The 25,468-nt window shown below is 36.2% G+C and overlaps 1 protein-coding gene across 1 annotated transcript; it reads right to left on the reverse strand.

The window, feature by feature from the left end:
• Positions 1-3,300: 3,300 nt before the first annotated feature.
• LOC131166314 (uncharacterized) lies at positions 3,301-19,047 on the reverse strand. The gene is made up of 4 exons (XM_058124752.1): positions 18,758-19,047; positions 17,115-17,360; positions 7,292-7,539; positions 3,301-3,970 (listed from the first exon to the last, which is right to left on the reverse strand). Exons 2-4 carry the CDS (start codon positions 17,353-17,355, stop codon positions 3,626-3,628), a joined length of 834 nt encoding a protein of 277 aa, XP_057980735.1. The 5' UTR covers positions 17,356-17,360; positions 18,758-19,047; the 3' UTR covers positions 3,301-3,625.
• Positions 19,048-25,468: the final 6,421 nt, after the last annotated feature.

Below are 25,468 nucleotides of genomic sequence, written 5' to 3' on the forward strand. Positions count from 1 at the left end.
GTTGACGTGTCCTGGACCCACTTTGTGGGGCCCACCTGCTGATGTGGCTATACGGACTACTAACGTGTCGCCGGGTCCCCAGTTGACGTGGTGTGCTGACTCGGCCTGACACCTGCTGACTCAGCGCTTACGTGGCCGATGACATTAGCGTCCTCAACCTCCAAACGTGCGCCAGACGTTTGCCAGCGCGTGGGCGCGCGTGACGTTACTTCCTGATCACTTGGTGGTGCATGAGAACACGTGCGTGCACTTGGCGGCACATGAGAACACGTGCGTGCACGTGGCGACGCGGTCTTTCCATCTGAGGCGCGTGTGAGTGCGTGCAGCTTCGTACGAGCTCTGTTTGAGCTCTGGTTACCGCCATCGACTTCATCTCAACAAAAGGAATTTTGTGGTGGCTTTAAAAACAAGTTTCGAGCTACTGGACAAAGGCTCAAACTTGGAAATTTTGCTTCGATCCGGCAATTTTGCTCCAACCTGGCTCTGATACCATTTGTTGGGAAATGATCGACGAGCAACAATCTCACAAGCAAAATTACGCAACACAAATGTGAGACAAGATTTACGTGGTTCAGTCCACTGTGACCTACGTCCACGGGAGAGCTCAAATCCACTATAATTTTTGGGAGATTTACACAAGGAGAAGGAGGAGGCTACTGCCCTCAACTCCTTTCTCACTCTCACAAGGATTCACTCTTCCTCACACACAGTCCTCTACACGCACAACTCTCTGCACTCTGCACCTCACAACACAGCACCCTACAACTCTCTGCAACTTCACCACACATTGCTGCAATTCACCACACAATCACTCTGTATACTGCAACTCACACACCATATTTATATACATATGGGAGGGGGAGGAAGTCAAACAAAGGTAGCTGCAAAGTCACAAGAGGTGGGCAGATTTGGTGGCCGTCCATCTCCAGTTTCAACATTTTCTGCTGGGTGGTGCGGCTGTTGACACCCATACGAGCCACACATCCTAACAGATTCTCTACATAATGACAGATTCTTGCGGGTCATTCTTCAATCATGAGGAGCCCAACCTTCCCTGACTGTTTGTGCTGAATGAAATATTTGAATTTGAATGCATGGCTTGAGATTGTCATTTTATCATGGTTCATGTCCCAAATTAGGCAATCCAAGTGACCCCTCTGCTCTGTCAGTGCTTGAGAAGCCATTATTCGGCATTTGAGGCTTGAATCTCATACGTTTCCTGATTATTGACCCCTTACTTCAAACAAGAACTTTTGATAACCCAAATTTTGCCCTCGTAGCTTCCTCTGATACAATGGCGAGACTCTGGTCTGTGTCAACCGGAGAAGATATTAAGGCATATCAAAGGCATCACAAAGCAACTGTTTGTTGTGCACTCCATGATGGTGCTGAACCTTCTTCCTGAAACTGTAATTCCCATTTTTTCCCTCTTTCTTTTTCTTCTCTTAGGTGATTGGCGCTGTACGATATGGGCTGTGGCACAAGTTTGAGACAATTTGCAAATGATTGCTGACTATGTGAGCTCTGCATAGTCTTTTTGGGCATCCTTGTAGATGAAAACTTCTTTTACTGTTCAAACTAGCTGATTCCTCCGCTAAAGCCTAAAGTGTGTCTATGCATGTTCATCAAATTGAAGTTATCTCATTATCATTGTGCCTACAATAGGAAGGCAAATTCTTGAAGAAGCTTTCTTTACATTTACCTTGCAACAAAAAATTTAGTTGTATAACCCACAATTTATGGTATTAAAGTAGCAGCTTGGGTGTTATAGTGGGTCAATCCCATTCATTGTTCAAGAACTCAATGCTAAGAGCAAAATATGAGCGGTGCAGTATGTTCAAAATATTACTTTGATTACTTCGGTCTATAATTAGTCACCCTTGAATGAATTTCCAAATCTTTGTAGTTTAAAGATGAATAAACACTATGCCAAACAAGAAATAATTAAAATGAATTAAAGTTTTTGCTAAAACCGAGGTAGTGTTCCGACAGAAGGATTATATAATTTATGTATTTACAAATCCTTAAACCAATTATTTACCAACACTTTGGGCTAAAAAATTGAATTAGATGAGCCCAAAAACATGAAAAACTTTATGAAAAAAGTTAGATATTAGGGACATAATTTTCAGCTTTGACAGAACTTTAATTTTTTACAGTTAATTTTTTATATTTAACCATTGAATAATGAAAAAAAAAAAGCAATTTTATTTATTATTTTTCAGAAAAAGGAAATCTAAGATTTTATTTAGAATGATAAACAAAGCATAGAAGTTCAGTTTTTTAGTAGAACTCGATTCAGTAGATAATGAGTTAATATTAGAGAGAAAAAAATATCACAATTAGATTTAGGCAATTTCTCATAAAAATTCATCGATGCAAAATGGGAAAAAGGGTGAAAATTGATCATTAGCTCACACTTCGGACATTTTGGTTCAAGCAAGGAAGGCAGACCATGACAAAGCGCATGCCTAGAGAATGAGGGAAGGTTAGCCTCTGCTTGACCTTTAGATATCAGACTCAGCAAGATGCAGTGTGTATTGGGACTCAGCAAGATGCAGTGTGTATTGGGATTTTGGTGTGTGAGAGAGAGAGAGAGAGAGAGAGAGAGAGAGAGAGAGAGAGAGAGAGAGCAATTGTCTGAACCGCATTAAAAGAACAATGCAAGAAATGAAGAACTGGCAAATAGGGGTGCTCATGGTTATATTAACCAAATCATTAATCAAGCCGAAGTTTCAATTCACTAAAACATGCGAACCAAAATTGAACCATTTAAAATGATTAACCAAAATTTAGTTAACCAATTTTTGGACCAATAACCAATGATTAATTGAACCAAACAATTAAAAATAAATTTCTTTCTTTCGCCATAACCAACATGTAAAAAATTTGAGATATTTAAAATAAAAATATAAGCATGAATATTAGATTAATACAACTCTTTTTAATTTAAATATTTAAATTTTATATGACATTATATACAATATGCATATTTATAGTATATCAATTTAGTTCACTTAATTGTGATTATTGAATGCGCCGAACGAAACTGAACCGGTAATCAAAAAAATTAAAAATTGCAAACCAAAACCGAACTGAAAAAATGGTTAACCAATTTTTTAGTTTGGTTTGGTTTGGTTTTGTGGATTAGTTCGATTTTTTAATTTTTCTTGCCCAACCCTACTGGCAAATATCAGAGAGGGACAGCATGAGATTATGAACAAAGATACCCCACTACATGATCAAAAATAATTATAGTTCAACCAGCATTCATATCACCAGCAAGCTTACACGCTTGAATGGAAAAAGATAATAGTGTCACTTGACTAAGAATCTCATGGCCAGAAATATGAGACAACAGCCATCAAGGCAGTGAATTCTAGAGAATGGAATCAACCAGCTACAACCAGATCAACAGGAAAAGATTCCCTGGGCAAAAGATGAGCGTTAAAATGGAGACAACAAGGGCATAGCATTTACAATCAGTTCTTGAAGCACATATTAATGCTCAATGTGGGACTTGTCAAGGAAAGAAAATATTAGGCAACACTACAAAAAGAGAAAGGACAAGGATGAAATCAGTATATTGGCCTAACCTACATGCTAAAAGGCTTGAGCAATGTCACTAATAATAACGGCCACCAGTGTTGTAAACACGCCCTCCCGGGTAAGGAACCCTAGCTTCAGTTCCTTGAGTTCTCCCATGCCCCAGAAACTGACCCCGCTCTCGGTAAGATTCAAAGGCATAAGCTCGATGTGCATCTTCAGCAGCAGCTGCAGCTGCTGCTCCACCATAGCCATGAGCATCGCTCAGGCCCGTGTTATTAGGGTAGAGACTCATTCCAGCCTGCTGGTACTGATGTAACCTTGCCTGTGATTCCTTGCGGAGGAACTCTTCCCTCAAGTTGGCATGTCGAGCACGAAGTGATGACAGTTTTTCCAGATACCTCATATTGATCTCAACTATTTTCTGAAACAGAAAAAGAAAAAATTGCTTCCATGTTTCACATTAAATGACCAGGTCATCCAAATAATAAACTACATCTAAAAAAAAAACATAATTAAGTGATGATGTTAGTACTTTGCACCAATTGCTTTGATCATGCAATGAATGACATCTTCATAAACAGTGAGAAAATAGCTCAGTGATGTGATGATGACAAATAGCGCAGATAACTGCACTGCTTTTTCTGCTTTCTTTTGAGCATCCAATATGTTGATTCTTCAAGTTCTCATATTTCACACCAAATGTGGCAGTAAACAATTCCCAACTAGCTGGCAGTAGGGGTGTACAAAATTTACCAAAAAACCAAAAACCGGACCGAACCCAATCCGTTTGAAGCTTTGGTTTGGTATTCGGTTTCGGTCTTTGGTTTCGGTTTTGAATATATTAAAACCGATTTTTCAGTTTCGGTTTCAGTTCCACTTAAAAACTGAACCGTAAAAATCGAAAACCGATTATAATTTTGAAATAATTATTTTTCATACAGTATATATATACGTCTTGTGAAATATATTATTTTTTAATCTGAATTGTTGTCATGTAGTGCTTGTTCGGGGAATGGGAAAGAATTTTATATAAAATGTATGAGATTCATGCTTCCCATTTTGACGATGTGGAACGAGTTTGGTGGAGTGGAAGAGCCGGGCCAGCCGCCTATTGCCCGTTGGTGTGGGGACTTGTCAGTTGTCACTTGGCTATTGCCTATTAGGAAGACCAAACTCCACTCCAGGTCCTGGTAGCTGCCAAGTGCTGAGTCACCGACTGCTGTGCCCTCACAAATCACAATCACAATCACAAGTCAGTGAAGTCACAAGACTCACAACACCTCCCGCTCCCTCCAACGCTCACGCCTACACCGACGCCGACACCTTCCGTCCTCACAAGTCACAACACCACCGGCTTCCTCCCAAGTCCCACCCGCACGCCGACACAGCGACACTCATGCCCACACCAGTCGCCAATGGCCACATCTTCCACACCGATGCAGCAACGCAGCTCATGCCCACATTTTCTCTGGTGTGAATCACAGGGTTTAGACATGGAGCCGGAATAAAGCATTATAATTAATTAATTTCTGTATATAATAATATATATATATATATATATATATATATATATATATATATGTCAGTATGTGTGTGTGAAGGAAAAAACTGAAAAGGAAGAAAACAGAGTAGGGGAGTGTAAGAACCGTGTACACCCCTAGCTGCTAGCCATCCCACATCGGTTGGAAATGGGAAGGAAAAAGTTTCCCCGCCTTTTATATTGCAGTTGGATCTGCCTGTTAAAATGAACCATACCACACTCTCATTTGCTGCTGTGCTGGGCCTTGGCCCAGTTAAATCAATAATATTGGCTGTGGGCCTGTGGCTTGTGGATGCCAGCCCAACTTGGCATTAATGTATTTTTTGCTTGATTGTTTAAAATTCGGTTAAAACCGAAATAACCAAACCAAACCGTAAAGTTGACGGTTTGGTTTGGTAATAAACCGACGGTATACGGTTCAGTAGCGGTTCAATAGTTTTAAAAACCGAGCAGTTCAGTTCAGTTGACGGTTTTGGAAATAACCGAACCAAGCCGTGTACACCCCTAGCTGGCAGAATGGGTATGTATATTTTTGAAGTTCAGTAAACCATTTCTACCAAGTGCACTATCCTATACTCAATAATTGTTTAATTTTAAAAAAAAGAAAATATAAGTATTTTGTTCTAAAAATTAATAAGAAAAATTTTTTTTTGGGGGGGGGGGGGGGGAGTGTTACGAAACCAGTCCATTTCAGAACGAAACCAGTCCATTTCAGAACAGTTTGTGCTGATGGAACGACCAGGGCAAGCAAGTAAACAATTACTTATAACTTCCTGTTTTTTTTAACAGCAAAAGAAATTCAATAGATAGAATGAGAATGTACAATCAGGAGAAGAGACATCTCCTTGACAAAGCTTGGGAAACCTCAGGGAAAACAAAATAAGAAAGCCAGAAAGTATAAAAAACAGCCCAAGAAAATCAGCACAGCCTAAGAAGTTAAACAGAGAATGCCAATCCTGCTTAATATCTGCAAAGCATATTCCCTAGAAATTACCATTGCCCAGGCACCACAGAGAAGACAGAAGATGAATCTTCTCCCACACAAAACCCAACAAAAAATATTGCCAAAAACTCCTCCACTGTCCTTGATAACTGAATAACTTGTTCTAAACCTTCCATGCAAAATTACAATGCAAGAAAAGATGCAGAGCAGATTCTGAGCAGTTAAAACAAAGCACGCACATATCTGGAGAGAGAGAGAGAGAGCCTTTAAGGCCTCCTAATCCGCAGCAAGTCATTAAGAAAATGAAAATTGGGTCCTGAAGTTTTGGATTCATTCAGCATTTTTTTTTTTCATTTGGTAAAGATGGATTTCATGGAAAGAACACCAAGGGGGTGCCATGTACAAAGAAAAAGAGAGAACAAAACAGATGGATCAACAATGTGACAGTGTATCCAAGAAATCAAAAATTGTGACCAGTATCCAAGAGATCAAAAATTGTGACCAGTATGTACTGCTGACTGAACCAGCTTGAAATAGTAGTAAGCCATCTATCCATGATAATTGTGGGAGAAATAATTGTTCCTTTAAAAGCTTTGTTTCTTTAAAAGCTCTAAATTTTCTCTCTCCACGCAATCCAGAAGATAGTGAGTAGAATCAAGGACAAGGCTTTTTTAATTTCTCTACTCATAGAAATACACTCAGAAGCCCAGACTTCCTTTCCCACAGAGGTCAGCAATGACCCAGCACTATGCCATAGGAGCAGTGACAAGACTCCAAAAAATTCTGATCCAGGGGCAGTGGAGCAGTAAGTGTGGTCTACAATTTTTGGCATCTTCTTTGCGAAAAAAACATCAATTTACCAAAGTGCAACCACTTTGCTGAAAGCCATTTTTTCATACTTCTTTTCAAGTATTTTTGGCCAGAAGTATTTTTTTTTAAAGTGGTTCCAAACAGGGGATAAGAGCAAGATCCTTAGCTGAAGTTGCCACACAAGCAAAAAAATTAACTCTGGTTGGTCAAGAGTTTTCCAAATGGCTTGCATTTTATAAACTCAAACAATTTCATACCAAGCAAAGAAAACACAAACACACACACACACACACACACACAAATTTCAATTCTTATAATAATGTTTCAGCAGCAGTTCCATTCCCCCACCCTCCACCCCAAAAAAAAAAAAAAACTGCAATCTAGGCAAAAGGAAATTAATACTATTTTATAGGTCATCAGGGAAAAAAGGACAGGGCTAACGTACTAACCTCTCTGTGCCTAGCATTTTCCACATCTTCTGCATCATTCTGTTCTTTGGTTAATTTCATAATTTCATCAAGGAATTTTTTTTCAAGACCTTCAAAACTTGATGGTAAAGGATTCTCTTCGTAACCAATGTCCATATCTTGCTCGTGGGGCTGAATGCTGGATTCTTTGTTGCCTTGTTTCTCCGAAACCAGATTTGGGTCTGATATCTGACCTTGGTAAAAAGACCTACTTGAGTTGCCCCCTGGACCTGCACCATGACAAGATTATAAATATAGTGTTATTACCACTTTTGAGTAAAAGCTTAAGCTATAGGTTGTGCCCAACAGTGTATATCAAGCTTTTAACACCCTCCACATGTGCTGATCAATTGCACATGAAGAGATAAAAAAACAATAAATAACATCCGTTGCAGAGAGTAACATAATTTTCAGTCATGACACAACCGAAGCAACAAGACTAGAGCCCAAGACTTCTGTAAATCATAGCTCTGGTACCATGTTAAACAACCACTTTACCTAAAAGTTTACTGATGTAGGACAAGAAGCCAGACCGTGGAAAACCCTTGTTGGAGACTCATTAAAAAGAATTGGTCAAGGATTGTGGGGTCTAGTCAACAGTTTATTATGTGTTTAGTTTAATTAGTATAGGATTATGTGTATTTGGGGCTTGTTTATAATGTTTGTGTATGTTAGGGGTTGGTCTAATTTCATGTATCTTCAGGTGTATATGTATAATTTCTTGTATTTTACGCTTTCTTATAATTGTGTTTGAAAGCCATGTAAGAGTTAGGTTTTTGATGGATTTGAGTTGAAAGTGAACGTATGATTCCCCCATTGTATCTCATCTCTCCTTGCTTCTGCTTCCTTCCTCTCTTCAATTTCTTCTAGTTCCTCCCTTGGCTGCAGATTTTGATGCTGTCTTGGTTCATTTGGTATCAAAGGATTCAAAGCCCAATCACAATCTCCATACTTCCATTTTCAGTCCCCCCATTTTCCTTCCAATCATTCCTCTTCTTCCTCCTCCTTTCTTCTCCATCTCTTCTTCTCTCTCTGACTGCTTACTCTCTTATTAGTCTGTTCTGTTCTGTGATTGCTGTCTTTTCTACTTGCAACAATTTCCTCCCTTTTTAATTCTTCCTCCTCTCTTCCTTCTCAGTTTCTACTCTTCTTTCTCTTCTTCAATTTTCTCCCTATTTTCTGTAACTGCCATTTAAAATTTCCCTGTAACATTCTTCCACACAGCCATACAAAAACCAGTGTGCTCAACTTCTCAAAAAATTACAATCGTGCCCCTTGATTTTGAAACACTAATTTCCAGACATCTTGCCACACCATCCAAACCATTGACAATAGAACCCCCCAAGACCCTCTTTCCCTGAAATTTCATCACTGTCCAATCACCAGTGAAGTCCCTTGTCACCAGAAGTATCCAGCCATTGGCCACTCTTAAATCCCAAATTTCCTGGGATTATTTCTGCACACCACCACCACCATTGCAATCCCCACCCCCTGATATACCTAGGCCGAAAATATCATCACCAGCGAACCCTTTCCAGAAGCTCACACACCCCAAACTCTGGTCATACACGTGAGGAAACTTACCAGTCTCTACTGTATTTTCCAGTTTCACAAGAAATTGCTCCAGCCATGATATTTTGGGTTTCTTTCATGATATTTTGATATGCAGCACAATATTTTGATTGTGGACATGATATACTGCTAACATGCATGATAATTTGATACAAAAAGCAAGAAATTGACGCTGCCAGCATCAAAAATAAAGTTTTATTGCTGCATTTTGTGAATTTGTTTCATTTCAGCACGAGACTTAGGATCAAAGGTGAATTCAAGATCTTGAAAACTGGAAGTCCATTTGTCGTTTTGCATGAATAAATTGAGGGTTGTTAGCAAATTGTGTTTAAGGGCCTTTTGTGATATATAGTTGCAAACTTGCAGCATATATAAATAAATCCGACATGGCAACAGCTTACTGGAAAAATAAATGGCTTTTGTCATACTCTAGACATAATTTCAAGTCATTCTGCACCTTTCTTAAATTTGGAGAAAACATCTACAAACTCATCATTGATGGAAGATGTCCTATGAACATGGTTTCTAGAAATGGAGTCACTTGAATGCAACTTTATATGGAGTCCCACCCAGAGCCTTACGACATATCTTGGATTGATAACACTACTTTGCATGTCTGTGAAAGATGTTGGTTCCTATCCAAATGGAAGACTATTTTGCTAATGCTCGGTTGAATGATTTGGGTGTGACTCAAGGACATGACGAACACGTGTCTTTAACTAAAATGGTAAGAAAATCATTTTAAAGCCTACTCTACCAACCGACCAAGACAAAGAATCTGAGATTATTGATCATGTCAAAGTTACTCAACTTCCAAGATCTTTCAAAATTTCCTGTTGTTGAGTTTGTCATTCCCAATGTGTTCACTGATGCCAATTCTCAATTCAAATCCCCGGTGTTGCCAAAGGAATGTGGTTTCTTTCTTTCATCACTAAAGTATAGAGCAGAGACTTTAGAAGAGCTCAAATTCACTTCTTACTTTTGATACTCCAACAATTCAAAATTCAAGGCCGAATTTTTCTAATTGGGAGAGATTTGATGTAGGACAAGAAGCCGGATCATGGGAAAACCCTTGTTGGGGACTCATTCAAAAGAATTGGGTCAAGGATTGTTCGGTTTAATTAAATGTTTATCATGTGTTTAGCTTAATTAGTATAAGATTATCTGTATTTGGAGGCTTGTTCATAATGTTTGAGAAAATTGAATTGAAAGTGAACGTGTCATTCCCCCTTGTATCTCCTCTCTTCTCTCTTCCCCTTCCTCTATTCAATTTCTTCTAGTCTCCTCTTTGGCTGCAGATCCTTGAAGCTCTCTTGCATCACTTAGGCTACTAGGTTGCAAGCCAACAATCTATATCAAGCTTTCAACATATATAGTATTTGATAGCAAAACAGATATTTCTCCACAAAGTCAGTCAGTTTCTCCATGAGAAAAGAATCAAATGATTGGTTAAGCATGCCCTGTAGGAAGTCTTCTTTAAATGGGCGTACGATTTTGCAACTGTTTAAGAGGGTCTCTAAATTAAAATTTATTTGGGGAAGAGTGGGATAGGTTGAATAAATTTGTGTGTTCCTAGATCTTTGCAGTTGACCTCTTTAGTTGGGTGTGATATTCTAGACTGGACTCTGATTTGTTTAGCAGTGCCTTTAGGTTGTAATCCTAGGTCAGTTTTGTTTGGGATCATGTCATGGAGTAGGTATCCAAGAGGTTAGATAGATGAAAGGGTGCTTCATTTTCTCCAGGCGCATTATCTGGCCTATCTTGCTAGTTTCCTCTCTATCTCTTGTTTATTTTCTGAATAAGTGGGGGTACCTAAAAGTATTGAGAAAGTCATTGAGGATTTCCTTCAGTCCAGGGTTGAGCATAAAAAGGGTCATTTAGTTAGTTGGGAGGTTGTTTATAGGTCTAAAAAGGAGGAGGTTTGGGTCTTGGAAATTTGGTCTCGAACATTGCTTTAATGGGTAAATGGTTATGGTGCTTTCTATTAAGGTTTCTTCCCTTCGGCACAAAGTAATTGGAAGTAAATTTGGCTCGCACGGCAATGAGTGGGATACCAATTTGGGGTTATAAGTCATTGGAAGAGTATTCACAGATACAGATAAATCAGCTTTAGGAAGACTTTTTATTTTTTAAGGAAAAAAGGGTGGAGGGGTTTCTTGGCTTCGCACTTCTTTTCCTCGCCAGTATAACTGTCCTCATTACAAATTGAAGATATTTCTTCATTCTTTATGTCAAAGAGGGGTGGATTCTCTTGGGAAAGTTTCCACATTTCCTAAACAAATGTTGGAAAATGGAAAACAAACTAGCACTTGCACAATTCTTTAGACAACTGAAAATGGAAAATGAGAAAAACTAGTATCTTGGGCTCCATTGAATTCCAAAATAAACTAATATGCTAAGCATCTTTCTTTGCCTACTTAGCCCTCATCCTGTTGTCCTAGGATTTGTCAGATAACATTGCTTACCCTGACCCATTAAGTCTTCACAAACTTAGACAGAGTGTAAATAATTACTACCATTTGACTGATGTGGGTAATTAGTTAAGGTGGTCCAAAATGAATAATGGATCAGTTTCCATACGGTCCAAACAGTCACCAAGCAAAAAATAGGAAACCACAACCAGTGTACTAAACACCACATACAACTAACCACAATCAATACCCTAAGAAACTATATACACCACATCAAAACAGATCAAGCAGCGTATTGCATTTATAAGCTTCTCAAATACAATCCAGAAGATAGCGAACAGTTTTTTTTTTGGGGGAGGGGGGGTGAAAAAGGAACTTTATTGGGAATCAGAAGAAGCAATAGTTACAAAATGGGAGGAAAAAAAAAAAAAAAAACTCCTCACTATAAAGAAAAAAGAAAACAAAACTGCAACATCTGAATAAAGCACCCGAGTCATGGAGTTGGATGACATATTGAAAACAGCAACCCCTTAAAGAACTTACTATAAGCAAAAAGAAGCCAAGTACAAATCCTATCCCAAAGAAATCCCACACATTACCTCCACCACAACAACCCAAGTCTTAAAGTCCCAAAGAAAATATCTCACTTAAAAAATTATAGCAATTTTTTTCTAGCCAAACTCCCGATAACACACACAAAGAGCATACCTTGACAACCTTTAAACATCCCTGCCTTTCCAAAAACCAGCAAAATAAATAGTCAAAAGATCTTCCATTGACTTCGGATAAACCCACATTTCACCAAGCACATCTAAAAGAGCACTCCACCAGTTTCATGCAAAAGAACAATGAATAAATGAATGAGACACGTCTCGGACATGTATCTGACGAAAGAGCTTTAGAAGGCCTCATACTCTGCAGCAGGTTGTTGGAGTTATCTCTGTTGAGGATCACCAGCAAAACAAACATGATCCTAGAAGGAACTTCTGCCTCCCAAATACCCCAGTGGAGAGGAAAAACCTCATCAATCTTAGTCAAATAAGAGGAGAAAGATTTACATGAATAATCCTCTGAAGAATCCAAAGACCAAACTCGGCCACCACTTGTACTAGAGATAAGGCAATCCTCCAGTAAAATGAGTAAAGAAGACAGCTCCTCCCCCTCCCTATCATTCAAATCCCTTCTAAAATTGAAGTCCTAAGGAAAGGAATCAAGAATAAGAACGAGGAAATCACATTGTTATGACAGGAGAGATGATACAAATGACCCAAATAAGAAAAAAATGCTGCCCCCTCACCCCACCCCAGCATCTTCCCAAAACCCTAATACGATCACCTCTCAATGAAGCTCTGCAGGAGGAAGAAAGAATGATAAACTTGGGAAATGAACCTCGAAGGACTCTAAAGACCTTCTAATGCCCAAAGTAGCATCCACCCATTATTTTGTAAGCCATGTTTGATTTGCATTACAATGTGCCAAAGAGAATTCACCTGTAAAGGAAATCTCCACAACCATTTGGCCACTAGGAAAGTGTTTTTAGCCACTAGATTGCTAAGACCCAACCCACCTTCTTCCTTCAACCTACACACCATCTCCCACCTAACCAAATGATCTCTCCTATCCCTACACTTGACCAAAGAAAATCCCTCATAATCCTCTCTAGCCTCTGAACTACAACTCTGGGAATCCTAAAAAGAGAAAAGTACAGCAGACCGGTCTAAATAGGAGTAAGTATAACACCAGAGGAAATTAAAGCTCATTTCCAACCATCCAACATCTTAGCTACATCAGACACCACCAGATCCCAAAAGGCTAATGAACAAGGGTTACCACCCAAAGGAACTCCTAAATAGAACAAAGGCCATTCTGAAACACCATACCCAGCTAGGGATGTCAGCTCCAAAACTCTCTCAAGATTAACACTAACCAACCCAACAACACACCTCCCCCAAATTAATTCTAAAGATCAGAGGCACTCTCAGAAATGTACAGAATTGTAAGAATGTTAACAAAAGAGTCATCATGGTCATCTAAGAAAATAATGGTATCATCTGCAAACTGCAAATGAAACACTACAACTGCCTCCTTAGTCCTTACCCGCCTTAATACCCCTCACAACCCCACTTTCTACAGCCCTATCTATCATTCTACTCAACACATCCACCACAAGGACAAATAGGAAAAGAAGCATAAGAGATCCCCTTGCTAAATCCCCTAAAATAAGAAAACCAATCTTTATGCTACCCATTAATAATTACTGAAAAATAAACATAAGAAAGACACCCCTAGTCCAATCCGCCACCTAACTCCAAAGTCTTTCCTCCTAAGCACGCTGTCAAGAACTCCCAACTAACTCTATCATAAGCCTTCTCAAAGTATAATTAAGTCGCAATACTGTTTTTCTTCCTATAGCGAACATCCTCCACTGTCTTATTAGCAATCAAGGTAGCATCAACAATCTATGTCCTCCCCACAAAAGCACTTCGAGCAAGAGAAGTAGTATCACTAAAGACAGAACTCAACCTACTAGGAAGCATCTTAGCTATGATCTTGTACATGCCAGATATTAAACCGATAGGCCGAAAATCGAGACCTAAATTGACCTATTCTACTAGGGCACAAGTGATATGAAGGTATAATTCACTCTTCCCCAATTTACCATTACCATGAAACTCATAAAAGATCTTCACTAAATATGCCTTCGCCACATCCCTGCACTCTTGAAAAAGCACTAATCCATCAAACCCTAGAGCCTTATCCCTCTCAAGACTAAACATCACCACCCTAACCTCCTCAAAAAGCCTCTTCAACCAAGACATCTATAAATCCAAAATAGACTCCACTTCAACCATCATTTACATCCCAACACTCCTAGAAAGAAAAAGCTAGCCCATCAAACTCCGGAGCCATATCCCTCTCGAGACTAAACACCACCGCCCTAACCACCTCATCCACAAAAAGCCTCTCAAACCAACACATCTACAACAACAACAGCAAACCTTAAGTCCCACTAGGCAGGGTTGGCTACATGAATACTTTTTCGTCAATTCACGAGATCAATGGTATTTCCCTCAGCTAACTTAAGAATTACTAAATCCTTTCTCACTATCTCATTCCAAGTTATTTTAGGTCTACCTCTACATCTTCTACTATCAGTAACAATAACTAAACCCTCCTCACTTGGCCTGCATTTCAAATGCCTAAACTACCTAAGCCACCCCTCTCTTATGTTATCTTCTACTGGTGCTGTGCATAACTTAATGCGAATTCGTACCTTAATTAATCCCTTAATGTTAGCATTCGCATTTTCACAACTTTTTTTTATTCTTCGAAATTTATAAATGCTTCAGCTTTGCCAACTAATCTCACTAGATTATAGAAGTCCACAGCGAAAAATGAAGGAAAACTAAATGGGAAATTTATATAGGGGAATGCATTCATCTCTAAGACATGGTCGTTGTGACAGCCAAGGAGCCAAACTCCAGCCCCGTGTGCATCTACTACTAAAACAGAATGCCCTAATCATTCAAACTCACTTCCCCCTGTACTCCACCATAGTGAAACCCTAAATCCCCCATTTCCTCAAGTCGATCTTTTCACAGCAATAAAACCCTAGCCCTCCACATTTTTGCAACTTTTATTTTTTGGATACGTTGTTTCTTAGCTGCCCAACATTCTGATCCATGTAGCATATCTGGCGTTACAGCTATCCCATAGAACTTTCTTCTTAATTTTAAAGATATTCTAAGATCACATAGCACACTTGAAGCACTCCTCCACTTTACCCAACTTGCTTTAACTCTATGTATTGTACCGCTTCAATCTCTCCTTCCGCTTGCATGATAGACCCAAGGTAATGAAATTTTCAATCTCTCCAACCAACACATCTATAAGTCCAAAATAGGACTTCAATCAAAGCCTCATTTGGAGATGTTAAGAGTTAAAAAAAAAATTAGCTTGAATCAATGCACTGGACACAAAAGCAAGTCATTTTTCAACAAAGAACAACAATGAAACCTTGCATGCAGCAACTTAATGCCAGGTAACAGTAAATAAAACTTCATCACGCCAAGCAACAACTGACACATTGATCAGCAACCTGACAAAATGGCATCTTGTAGCATACATCAAAATACAAGATTTATGACCAAGATCTTCAAACCCTATAAACAATGACATCAAGCTTGGCCATAAGAGGCAATGCAGTCTGAAGCAGAGAACCATGACCCTTTTGACAGAGAGGGGTAAAGCAAAGAGAGTAATGAATAGAAATAACCTAAGATGGAGGTTTTGCCATGTTCACGATGGAACTTGCAGAGATGAGAGTTTCTATACATGAGGAAAGAGACTGAAACTAAAACAATCTAGCAAGGAAGAGGAAGAATGGGAGATTGGATGATGAATGGTTCAGAAATGGCAAAGAAAATGAGAGAGATTAGTGCTCCGATACCAAATTGATATATTGCCATAAAACATTGTAATTATCCAGTGTGTTTTCTTAGGAAAAATGTAGCACCCTAGATTTACCATCTGCAGGTTGACTTCCTAAGAAACAAAGAGCCCTAGCTTCATGGAAGAGCTAGTGGAGATGATTTCCACAAAAAATGATTTAAAAAATTGGTTTAAGTCAAATTCTAATAATGTGTCAATGGTGACATGTGAGATAGTTATGAAAGAGGATTGGTCAAATAAGAAGTTAGTCATGGGTTGACAAATCTTGAGGTGAAATATTTAGCTAAAAAATATCTAATGCAACATTTATCATAGGAAAACACACCATCCAAGTATTTCTTTTCAGATGGCACTGCAATGTATTTTTTTGTTCAGATTATTCAGAATACATAAATGAATAAAAATGAACAATGACACGTTCTGAAAACTGTTACCAAACAAAATAGCATACTGCCCCACCTTATCTTCCACAGACCAGTTTTCACATTTCCTAATTCCCATGCAGCCCCCTATTTCATTAAATGGAAGTCATTATGTAGAGGACCCCAATCCAATTTCATCATGGATCAACATGCTCAACAGTCAATCCCAGTGTGTAAGATAATGATTATTCAATCAAAACTAGCAATGTTTTTTTTTCCCTTTGAAGGAAAACATATAGAGAACATTTAGGGATCATTTGGAATCATTTATGAAGAAGTACTTCACTGATAAATTGTTGAACTTAGTAATTAGTAATAATAAGTGTTAAACTGAAAAAGTATTTAAAGTCAAGAGCATTGTTTGGTTGCATCTAAATTCTAAAAATAAGTAACAGTTCCAACGGCCATGCGAGAGAGAGAGAGAGAGAGAGAGATTTGATCTAAAGGCGGAAGCACGAAGGGACGGAGGAAGAGAGTGTCACACAGGCGGGCAGATTAGAGGTGACAGTGAAGGCTTGCATAGGCCACAGAGAGAGAGAGAGAGATGGCGAGGGAGTTCTGGTAGTGGTGCAAGGAGGAGGCAGACAATGGTAGAGGAGGAGGGGCCCAGCTATGGCATCGGAGGGGACTGAGGCCACTCTGGAGAGAGGAGAGAGGAAAAGAGAGAAAAGGAAGGAAAATTTTCAATCAATTACAAAATTGCCATTGCAAGTGATTAAAATTATGAATAGGCCACCAACAATAACCACTTTCAAAGCCAAAAAACAATCCCCCATTGCTTCTTAAAAGGTACTTATTTTTTCCCCAAAAAAAAAGTGGTTATGAATAAGTACTTTTTGGATGAACATAAAAGAACAGCATCAAAATTTCCAATGTTCCCCACAACAGAAGTGATAATTATCATTGTAAGAAAATAATTAATAGAAAGATTCCAAGAACATTACTTGCCTTCATTGTATGAATGAGATGGCAGTGGATCTGATACTTTAGGGGCATCTCTGCCCCACTGTGAATGCCCTTCTGATTTTGAAGACATGTATGGATTCTCTTCCTCACCAGGATAAAAGTCTGGCCTTCCAGGGAAATTGTTTAATCCAGCATTGTGTTGCATTCTCTGCGCAGCCATGTGCTGCATCTGAGAAGCAGCATATGGATTGACACTGGCATCATATGGTGCCTGCCTCTTCATATTCCCTGCATCACAGTGCCAGCTGTTTATAATAAACCTAGTAATAAAACAGTAAAAACAACAAAAAGCATTTCATAAAATTTGCAATAAATTGATTAACTTGCTATTCATGATAAAAATTTTGAGAAATTGTATAAGAGAAAAAGGACCACATTGATCACGATGAAAATCAACAATACAATGGTGTAAAGTACACTTACATTTAAGAAAACCATTTCAATTAGTACAGTTCCATGGCATAGCTATTTCTGAAGCAACAGAATTAGAGAAAATTTACACAAAAAAAATGCAACATTCAATGCACAAGGTTCCCATGCCATATTGGGGGTCTAAGAAGGGCTTGATATATGCAGCCTTATCTTAACATTTGAGGACACTGTTTTCATAATTCGAACCTATGACCCCGGGAGTAAGACCCTTAAGTTATGTTTGGTTCACAAAATGTCTATTCCCAGAGACAAAATAGTTATAAAATAAAATAATTTGATTGTTTACCTAAAAATGTGTCATATGATAAAGCAAATAACAAAGAAATTTTTTTTATAAATCCATAACAATAAATAGACTAGAAATAACTATTCCCAAATTTCATGAATGTATATTCCTTCCCTATTTTGATGGAATAGCATAAGCTTCTACTTGAGTGAATTCCTTCTAAACTATTACACCCTCGGAAAGAAAATTTATACAAACATAACAAAAACTAATTTTGATTGCAAAGGTTTGAAAAAAAAAAAAAATTTTGAATCTAAGAACAATAAGCACAGCAATAGGAAAAAATCCCTTCCCATTTAATCCACCTGCAACCTACAACCATTACTCTGAATCCCAAAAACAAACCCCTTCATTGATCACAGCAATTCAACACACCAAGCTTCCAGAGTGGAAGCCTCCAGACCACGTCAAGTACATGAAAATTATTAGAGATTGAGAAAGCAAAATGACTTCGCTTCTCTTTTCTCCCTTCAATCATCCTTAATTCAAATTAGCACTCTGTTTTTATTCCCTTTTTCTAGGGTTTGTAACATAACTCTAATTCTAACCATTAGGCAGCTACCAACACCCAAAAACCCTGAAAACCAGAACTCATGAAGTATACAAAATCGTGCAATAGGTCACAATTACAAGCACCCAAAACATAACTTGTTACACAGGTTTAGCCCAGCACACAAGTGCCCGTTCTCAGTAAACCAAGCCCAGTTCCATTCATCATCCAAAAAAACATTATTGAAACAACTAGCATGAATCAATCCAAAATGCGCCCAAGCCCAACCCAAACCCCTGAACGTGGCATTGCGTGATGTGGATGAACAACAAAATCAAAATTTTAGCACAAACTCGCAGCAGATGCACAAAGGCAAAATCAAAAGCACCATAATGAAAGTAAGAACATCACTTTTACCTGATTTGTTCGATCCTGGCTCGCTCTTTCTCTCTTCAGAGACAGGAGGCGGAGATTACGCCAGCGGGAGAATGGAAACCCCTCGTCGCTTGATTTTGATCCGTTGGGGAGCGAAGATTGAGGGTTCTATACTAGGTACAAGTCCGCAACTTCACTGTTCTCGTTCCTCCTTTCTTTTTCTTTGTTTTTTTTTCTCTTTTGGGGCCGGGTGGGGCGAGTATGCCCCGTTAGGTTTGTGCAAAATGGGCCGATCAGGTTACGAGAAAAATCATTGCTCGTCTGAAAACATCGCTGAGAAAAGAAAGGGAAGGAAAATAAAAAGATTTTTTTTTAATTTTTTATATTAAATATTATTAAAAAGAAAATTTTATTTTAATATCTTAAAAGTTTAATAATTAAATATTAATAATATGTAAAATTAAATTTTTGTTTATTAGTTTAATATATATATATATATATATATTTTACTTTGATTAATAACCAAACATAAGAAATTAGATTCGTTTATATTTTTCTTTTTCTTTTTTATATTTTTCAAATTCCAAATCGGAAGAAAAATAAAATATTAAAAAACTTGAATTTTTATGTTTGCTTATTAAGGAAATTGATAAAGAAAATAAAAAAGTATATCAAATTCATGAGTAAAAATTATTAATATTCAATTTTTTCATATTTTTAATTATATTAAAATGAACTTTCATTTTTAATAGTTTTTAATCTAAAAGGAAAATATAATAAAAAATGAGTTCCCTCCTCTTTTTTCTTTTCTTTAATTTACTTAAGGGTTCGTTTGGATGCAGTATTTTATGTGAGAAAAAGAAAGAAAAATTAATGAACGAACTCATTTTCTCTTATATTTTTTTTTCTATTAAATATTATCAAAAATAAAAATTTATTTTAATATAACTAAAAATTAAAAAAATTAAATATTAATTATGTGTAAGATCCTTTGTATTTATGGATTTAATATATATATTTTTTCTCACTTTCCTTATATTAACCAATCGTGAAAATGAGGAATTCATGATATTTTTCTTTTCTTTTTATAATATTTTATGAGTTCCAAATAGGCCTAAGTAAAATTTTACCCATAGAGAAAAATCATATCATAAGTTAACAAATTATAATAGTTTGATAGATGGTAATTTTGATTTCTATTTAGAAATGTTTTAAATAATTGACTACAATAGACATCTCAAAAAGTCCAAATAAGGTTGCTTTTAGAATAATAGATTTTAAATTTTTTAAAAATTCATATAGTTTTTTATTATATTTTGTCTAACTAAATTTACACAAATTGAAATTAAAACTCTAAAATTTATACTTCTAAACACAAGTTTTTAAGTCTTATATCATTTCCTTACCTCCTTTTTATATTTTGTTCGTTTACATTTCTAAATTTTTTATTTTTTTTTTTATACTTGTGACAAATATAGAATCACACTGGAGTGGAAGGGGCGTTTTTATTTTCTATTTTCATCCTCGGTATAGGTAATTAATAATGAAATGAAATATTGATCAATTTTTAAAAACACATTAAAATGTACAAGTCTAATAATTTTTTAAAAGAAATTAACTCTTTTAAAAATGACTTCTAATTAAAGGGAAAAAAATAAAACATTCATTTATAGTGCTCGTGTAGAATTTAAAAGAAAAAATTAGATAAAGTAAATTCCAATAATTTCATTCTATCTAGGTCACATGTTTTAAGTGCTTACTAAAATTAAAAGATTCATATTCTATAAAGAAGTTCAATAGTTTGTTAAATAAAATCAACATCTACGTAGCAAAACTAACTAAGAATAATCTTCACCCATTGTTCATTTTTATTATCAATAATAGTAAAAAAAAAAATTAGTTAACATGCGATCTGATCCAATTTTTATCATTATTTTCTGGCTCTCGATCATACTTAGATCTTGTATCTTCAAAAGCTCATTATTGATCTTCATTTTCAATTCCCTAACAGATGCATCTTCAATCGTGTGACTAACTCGTTTAATAGACCTGTATAACTCATTGCATGGAAAAGTAACTAGTTATTTCATTATTTATGCAAATGCTTCATCACTATCAATTATTTTCTTTAGTTTCTTCTTCGAACTCAGCAAGTCATTGGAGCACGTGCATGGGCAATAGAGGACTCAATGTGGTTGTCCATATTTTGTTGACCTTCTATTTCAAAAGAGAGAGAAGAGTTACTAATTTGAACAATATTTGTGAAAAATTCAATATGTTTGGTAATATTGTTGCATGAATTGGAAAGTCATTCTTGAAAATTTTAGTACCTAATTGCATATACAAAAATGTATATTCAATAACATTGATAATGAATTGAATACACAATGTTCATCGAACAAAAAAATAAGTACATGGTTTTTTTCGCCTATAATGACTGCGGTGAGGATAAATTTATCATAATTTTTATTTTATTTAATATTGCTATACCATAGCAAACTTAATGTTTAGGTTACTATCTTAAGAGTAGTAATTCTTTTAAATAGACAATCAATGAATAAATATAAATTATAAACAAACTTTATGAGGATTTGAAAAGTAATGACAATTTAGTAAAATTTAGTTCTCTTTAAAAATCTAATTACAAGTTTCATGAACATATTGGTAAAGCTAGAAATGAATAAGTTACGAATAAAAGTTAAAACCTTAGAAAATGGTAAAGCAAAAGTTGAGTTAATTGAATTAGAAGATGAAGATATTTATACGCAACCAGATTATGAAAAAGAAATCTTTTTAGGATATCTGTCAAAAGTCAACATACACAAATGATATACAGAAATAAAAATAGTTATTAATAAGAAATTTGTATTAGTTGTTCGTGCTCTTTTAGAGTGCTGATATGAATTGTGTACAAGAAGGATTAATACCAACCTCTTATTATGAAAAAACAAATACTCAACTTTATGGTGCCAATGATTCAAAATTACACATAAATTACAAGATAACAGATGTTCACATATGTAACAAAGAAATATGTTTAAAAACTACTTTCATACTTATCAAGAATATACAACAAGAAATTGTTCTAGGAACACCTTTCTTTACGCTACTATACTCATTTCAAGTTGATGAAAAGGGTACACATACAGAAATCAATGGTCAAAAGATTACGTTTGCATTTATAGAAAAAATGAAAGAAAAAGAAGTTAATACTTTAAAGGATTTGGCCGTTAAAAGAGTTTATTTGATCAAACAGAAAAAAAAAAAAAAAACATATTAAACAATTATCTAATTATATTTATCATAAGAAAATAGAAGAAAGAATTCAAACACCAAAAATCAAAAGCAAAATAGACCAATTCAGGGAAAAATTAGAAAAGAAAGTTTATTCAAATTTACCTAATGCATTCTGGTCAAGAAGGAAACATATGGTAAGATTACCGTATGTTAAAGATTTCACAGAAAACAAAATACCTACAAAAGCAAGACCTATACAAATGAATCATGAGTTACTAGAATACTATAAAAAAGAAATCAAAGACTTATTAGACAAGAAATTGATTAGGAAGAGTAAATCTCCCTGGAGTTGCTCTGCTTTCTACATTCAGAATCAAGCTGAAATAGAAAGAGGTTGTAGTGACCCGAAGAATAATAGCATTTTAAGTATTAAAGAGGGAGAGAAAATAGAAACAAAAACAGAAGGAGGCCGTAGACTTTGTCGACGAACATAGGGTCTCGTTGACGAAGGTCTTCAGAATTTCGTCGACGAACACAGGGCTTCGTCAACGAGAAAATACCGAGAGACAGTTCGGTATGCTCTGAACTTCGTCGACAAACACAGGGCCTCGTCGACGAATTTTGTGAAGGGCTCATCGACGAGGTGACGTGTCTCGTCGACGAATCTGACCCTACAAATAACTAAAAATCGGGATATTTTTCATTTTCACCTCGCCTCTCTCTCTCTTCTCTCTCTCCTACGACTCTCTCTCCCTTCTCTCTTCATTTTCGGCCCCACCAGTCACCGAATCGACGATCCGAAGCTACTACGATGTTCCTGGCGGAGTTCTCTACAAGACTGCCGAAACGGATGGTCAGGAAATCGAAATTGGATTTCATCCCAAATTTAGGGTAAGGACTTTTATCCAATTTTTGACTTCCTGACAGTTATAGGAAATGATATAGGCAGGAAAATACTAATGTTTAGTTTTGAAAAATATCATTTTCAGGGTGTTGTATAGGAGGTCTTGCGGGTATCGGGTTAGAGTACAGTAAGGGCTTTTCAGAGTTAAGGTAAGGAAAGTATGCTATGTTAGGAAATTTCTAAATATTATACAGTATATTTATTTATGAAAATTATGTATTAAACTATGGTGTGGCTTGTGAACATGTATGTAGTACGGGGATATGTTTTACGAATTGTAGTTTCATGATTTTTATGAATTTCAGTACCATGATTTTACGGATTTAAGTACTATGATTATGTGAACTTCAGTACCATGATTTTACAGATTTTAGTATCATGATTATATGAATCTCAGTACCATGATTATACGAATTCCAATATTACGAATATGCAGTTCCATGTTATGATTATTCATATTTCAGTACGTTATGCAGCATCATGGTTAATATTATTACTTTAGAATCATGATAAAACAGATAGATATGTATAGAAAAATATTATATGATATCAGACCCTGTTGGACTTGCAGCTACAGAGCACGGTACCGTTGCTACAGATACTATGTTATTTTATGAGTGCAACCACCTATTCAGATAACACGTGGTACGGTCGACCACATAGGCCCTTAAAGAGGTTAGGCTCCCCATCCAGATATGGGTTGAGGTGGGCAGATCGACTGTCGGAGTTCAGTGATTTATTCCTAGTTGGCCAGCCAGGATAAATCTAGCCTATGGGCCGCACAATCTCGTTATGAGGGGCATGTCATGACACAGATAGCCACAGGGAACGGTTTCAATTACTATTACTTACGTATTGATTTACAGAAACGGGGATCCTGCTATATACATTAGAAGTATTTTGAATTATAACCATAATACTGATATGTCGAGCAATAGGGAAAAGAGGTGATGTACTTTATTATTTGTGATGTACTTTTGTACTCAGTTATTCATGTTTATATGAAACAAATTTCATGATATATATAGTAGCTCATTTGTCACACACTAATAATAGCATATTTCTTCTTACTGAGCGTTGGCTCATCCCAGTGTTGAAATATTTTTCAGGTGATACAGGTAGGCGAGCAAATCAGGCTCGCAAATAGAGGGGCGTCTGTAGTGCCCTGTCAACAAAATGAGTATGTTTTGGGAGGATTTTTGTATTACCTTAGCTAGTTGAGGGTATTTTGGGAAATTCAAATATATGTGTATATGGGGAAAACATGTAGTACTCTGGTATTGAGTGATATTGGTTCTATATTGTATATAATAGTTATGGTGATGTTTATATGATTATGCTTCTCGCTGCTTAGGTTAATATTGTGGTATCAGAGTATATTAATTGTTACAGTGTTAAAAAAAAATCAATTTAATAAGCAGGTCGTTACAGAAGCGCCCCTAGACTTGTCATAAATTACAAACCTTTGAATAAATCCGTTCAATGGATTAGGTATCCAATACCTAATTGAAAAGTTTTACTAAATAGATTATGTACAGTTGCAGTTTATTCAAATTTTGATATGAAGTCAGGATTTTGACAAATTCAAATAGCTAAAGAAGATAAATACAAAACTGCTTTCACAGTCTCATTTGGTCATTATGAATGGAATGTTATGCCCTTTGGATTAAAAAATGTTCCATTAGAATTCCAAAATATTATGAATGAAATATTCAATCCTTATACAAAATTCACAATTGTATACATTCACAATGTCCTTTTATACTCTGAATCAATAGAACATCATTTCAAGCATCTAAATATCTTTTATGAAGTTATTAAAAGAAATGGTCTGGTTATCTCACAACCAAATCAAATTATTTCAAACTAATATTAGATTTCTTGGTCATAACATTTATCAAAATACTATTACTCCAATCCAACGGTCATTAGATTTTGGAAATAAATTTCCAGATGAAATTAAGGATAAGAATCGGCTTCAAAGATTCTTTGGATGTTTTAATTATGTTGCAGATTTTATTCAAAATATTAGAATCTTACTCAAACCATTATTTTAAAAGATTAAAAAAGAATCCACCTACGTGGACAGAAGAACATACACAAGTTGTTATAAAGCTCAAAAGTTTAGTAAAAAGCTTACCATGCCTTAGTCTACCTGACCCAAAAGCTTTTATGTTTTGTAGAAACATATGTCTCTGATGTTGGATTTGGGGGTATTCTTAAACAAAGAATAGATTCAAAAGAAACCCTAGTTAGGTTTCATTCGGGTGCTTAGTCAAGACCTCAAGTCAATTACTCAACAGTTAAAAAGGAGATTTTGTCAATAGTTTTATGCATTCAAAATTTCCAAGATGATTTATTTAACAAAGAATTTTTACTTTGAGTTGATTGCAAAAGTGCAAAAAACATTTTAGAAAAAGATGTTAAAAATTTGGTTTCAAAGCAGATTGTTGCTCGTTGGCAAGCCATTCTTTCTGTATTTGATTTCCGAATTGAATTTATCAAAGGTTCTTCAAATTCAATTCCAGAATTTTTTAAAAAAAGACTTTTTACAGGGTAAAAATGGCTAAAAGACAAAAGCCCAGTGATTATTACTCAAAAGAAATTACCCC

Source organism: Malania oleifera, chromosome 10 (genome assembly GCF_029873635.1).
Source record: "Malania oleifera isolate guangnan ecotype guangnan chromosome 10, ASM2987363v1, whole genome shotgun sequence".
In the NCBI taxonomy this organism is placed as follows: domain Eukaryota; kingdom Viridiplantae; phylum Streptophyta; class Magnoliopsida; order Santalales; family Ximeniaceae; genus Malania; species Malania oleifera.

Bases quoted from the DNA above. Each gene is read 5' to 3' on its own strand.
- LOC131166314 (XM_058124752.1), bottom strand. From the start codon at position 17,355: ATGAAGAGGCAGGCACCATATGATGCCAGTGTCAATCCATATGCTGCT. The intron at 7,540-17,114 runs GCAAGTAATGTT...GTCATGGTGCAG, and splicing joins ATCTCATTCATACAATGAAG to GTCCAGGGGGCAACTCAAGT. The intron at 3,971-7,291 runs GTTAGTACGTTA...TTTCTGTTTCAG, and splicing joins AAAATGCTAGGCACAGAGAG to AAAATAGTTGAGATCAATAT.